The sequence below is a fragment of the Austrofundulus limnaeus genome, unplaced genomic scaffold, assembly GCF_001266775.1.
Source record: "Austrofundulus limnaeus strain Quisiro unplaced genomic scaffold, Austrofundulus_limnaeus-1.0 Scaffold179, whole genome shotgun sequence".
Taxonomy (NCBI): Eukaryota; Metazoa; Chordata; class Actinopteri; order Cyprinodontiformes; family Rivulidae; genus Austrofundulus; species Austrofundulus limnaeus.
The window spans coordinates 318,409-321,586 of NW_013952581.1; the positions used below are offsets into that span (position 1 = coordinate 318,409).

Genomic DNA, 3,178 nt, shown 5'->3' on the forward strand with positions numbered 1-3,178 from the left:
AACATCTCATTGCAACAAAACTGTCTTCAGCTAAGTTAACTTACAGTTTTCAGTCCATGATAAATTTCCAAACTCTGTCATTAACAAAAAATAAATAAATAAAATTTTTAAAAAAATTAAAAATACTGTCGTAAAATTAAAACGGCACAATGAATTCTGGGATAACGTCGGACACGTAGCAGTCGAAGTTTTCGGGGTTTTGTTGGTCGCATGTGTAGGCGCCTATAATTTGGGACAGCCTACGGCGCGGGGCGGTGACGTAAGCGGCRGACGCTTACYTCACCACGAATTGAGACACAGCGTGAAAATGTTGAACAGAAAATGTCATGTTCCTCTTCACTAAGACTAACTGAGCTCTACCTGGTATTTCCTGCATAGAAACAGCATTTTAACACATCCTCTTATAAACACTGAAAAGTACTATGTGTACGACTGACTGAATAATACAGAAATACTGTTAAAAGTTAAAACTGTTGCGTTGTGGTGAGTCTTGAATTCTGAACTCTCCCACTTTCCAACAGGGAATTCCCAAGTATAACCATCATGTATTATGGGAGATGTGGTTTATGGTTAATGCTGGCTTTAAAGCAGTTTATTTTAAGATATTAACACAGAGATATTCWACTAAATTACTTTGAGGGCCACAGTTACTCAGAGCCACGTGCCAAATTCGGCTCACGGGCCTGCAATTTAACACATGCTTTAGATAATAAATTAAGAATTTAGGGCCTAAAGTCCTCCAAATAACAAGAAAATAACAAAGGTTTGTTTAAATTTGATCTTTATGACTGCAGGTCAACTTCGTGCTCTTCATCGGAATCATCGTCATCCTGGTCCAGAAGCTGCAGTCCCCAGACATCGGTGGGAACGAATCCAGCATTTACCTGTAAGTGTTTCCTCCTTCACTCGTAGAACCGTTCAGGATGAATGTTTGATTTGGAGTGAGAGGGGCAGCAAGTAACTGGCTAAAAGGTTATCTTGATGATAGACAGCAACGTGTGGTCAGTCCAAATCTTCATGCTTGAATATTACCTGTGGTATTCCACAAGGATCTGTTCTGGGTCCCAAATTGTTTARTATGTATATTAATGATATATTTACAACAAATGTATGTATTTTTTGTAAATGCAGATGATGCWACTATTTTTTGTCCTGGGGATGATTTAAAACAGCTTTTGGAGGTTGRTGGAAAAGAAATTTATAAACTTAAATGTTGGTTTGATAGAAATAAATAATCTTTAAATTCAACTAAGATGAAATTTATGTGTTATGTATAGGGATATTAGGAATAAAAGTTCTTTACTAGGTTTTCTCCCATTAAAACGGTTCTGACTGCGTGTTGTTCTGCAGGAGGCTGGCCCGCTCCACGCTGCTGCTCATCCCGCTCTTTGGGATCCACTACACCGTGTTCGCCTTCTCTCCTGAGAACGTCAGCAAGAGGGAGCGTCTGGTGTTCGAGCTCGGCCTCGGCTCCTTCCAGGTGGGGAAAAAAAGTGTTTCGGAATGACGGACAGATTTTAGGCATTKTTTTTTAGGATTTTAGTTAAATTTTTTCAAGGTATTAAAATCGGGGCGGAGGCAGAGAGGTGGCCGAAGTGGTAAGTGCCAATCCTGGCACCTGATTGGCCACCCCCAAAAGGATTAACAAGTGGGGTGGAGATTGTGTTTGGCAATAAAAGATGGTCCGTTAGAGCAAAAACTGCGTAAAGAAAAAAAAAACTTTTCTAGACTTGTGTGTAATAATTCTAATGAAAATTGGGCGACATCTAGTGGCCGGTCAGTAACACACCACTGACGTGGAGCAACTAGAAACGTTTTTATGACAAACTTTAAGGATGCCACATGATCGCTATATTAAATTTATGTTTTGACTGAGCTATATGTTGATGATCGCAGCTCCCACCACACCAAATRTGAACTCAATATGTCWAAATATAGCTGAATTGTAGCCGTTTAAATTTAGGTTTGGTGGCCATCTTGGATTTTTTTTTTCAATTCAGAATCTCTTGGGCATCTTTCAGCTACCACCYCATGAAAATCTTAGCATTAGCATTAGCCCTTAGTTTAAACTTTAGAAAGCTTTCAAAATGTCATGGGGATTGCTCTTGGCTACCACCGTACCAAATTTCAGCTCCGTATTTCTAAAATTGTCTGAGTTGTAGTAATTTGAAATTAGCTTTGGTGGCCATCTTGGATTTAGTATTTGCATTCAGATTTTGTTAAACATTATTCTTGGCCACCACCATATACAATTTCAGGATGAATTAAAGACTTTTGTAAAATTAACATTAGCGGTTAGCTTTAATTAGAAATATCAATAATTCTTGGCTACACCACAACAAATATCAACAAAATAAAACTTAAAGTGGCTGAATAATAGCCATTTAAGTAAGTTGACTAGCACTTGCAATAAGATAGATTGTTTTRGGCTGCTACCATGTACAATTTCAGCTGTATCATGTCTGAATTGTAGCTCTTTGTTGAATTAGCATTAGCGGTTAGTGGCTGAGTTCTAGACATTTAAAGTTAGTTACTACTACAACACCAATTTTTAGTTTTTGTTTGTTTAAGACAGGCTGAATTCTAGCTCTTTGTAAAATTAGCATTAGCGGTTAGCTTTAATTAGAAACAGCAATCATTCTTTGCTACACCACAACCAATATCAGCTAAATAAGTCTTAAAGTGGCGGAAATGTAGCCATTTKATTTAAGTTGATTAGCATTTAGAATCAGGTAAAAATTGTTTTCGGCTACTTCTACAKCAATTTTTAGTTTTGTCTAAAACTGGCTGAATTATAGCTCTTCGTAAAACTAGCGGTTAGCTTGTAATTGTGAATAGCATTCAGCAGGTTTTTTGGATCGTCAGCAACGATTACACAAAATTTCAGCTCAATAGTTTAAAAACTTTACAACTGGCTGTGGCGGCCATCTTGAATGTTAAAATCCAGCGTAGTTTTCTTTTACTGTGTCCAAAACAGCAGGCCATGTCCTCCGAAGGTCGAATTTGTTGGCCGCATACGTCACAGCGCCGCGACAGAGGCCGTCCAAAACCGAAGACTCCTCCGACAAATACGTCCTACCTTTGGCCCGAATCGAAGGACAGGTCCGATGGATCCTTCCCGGCCCAGCATATCCCATAATGCATTGCGGCCCGACCGGAGATTTTTTTATGCTAGTAA

General features: G+C 38.7%; 1 protein-coding gene across 1 annotated transcript in view; it reads left to right on the top strand.

Annotated features, from left to right (window-relative positions):
* LOC106524204 (pituitary adenylate cyclase-activating polypeptide type I receptor) overlaps positions 1–3,178 on the top strand; it is a gene marked incomplete in the record, with an annotated part of 24,933 nt that overhangs the window by 19,491 nt on the left and 2,264 nt on the right. The window contains 2 exon segments of the mRNA XM_014017918.1: positions 795–886; positions 1,351–1,480. Of these exon segments, the coding sequence (XP_013873372.1) occupies positions 795–886; positions 1,351–1,480 (222 nt within the window).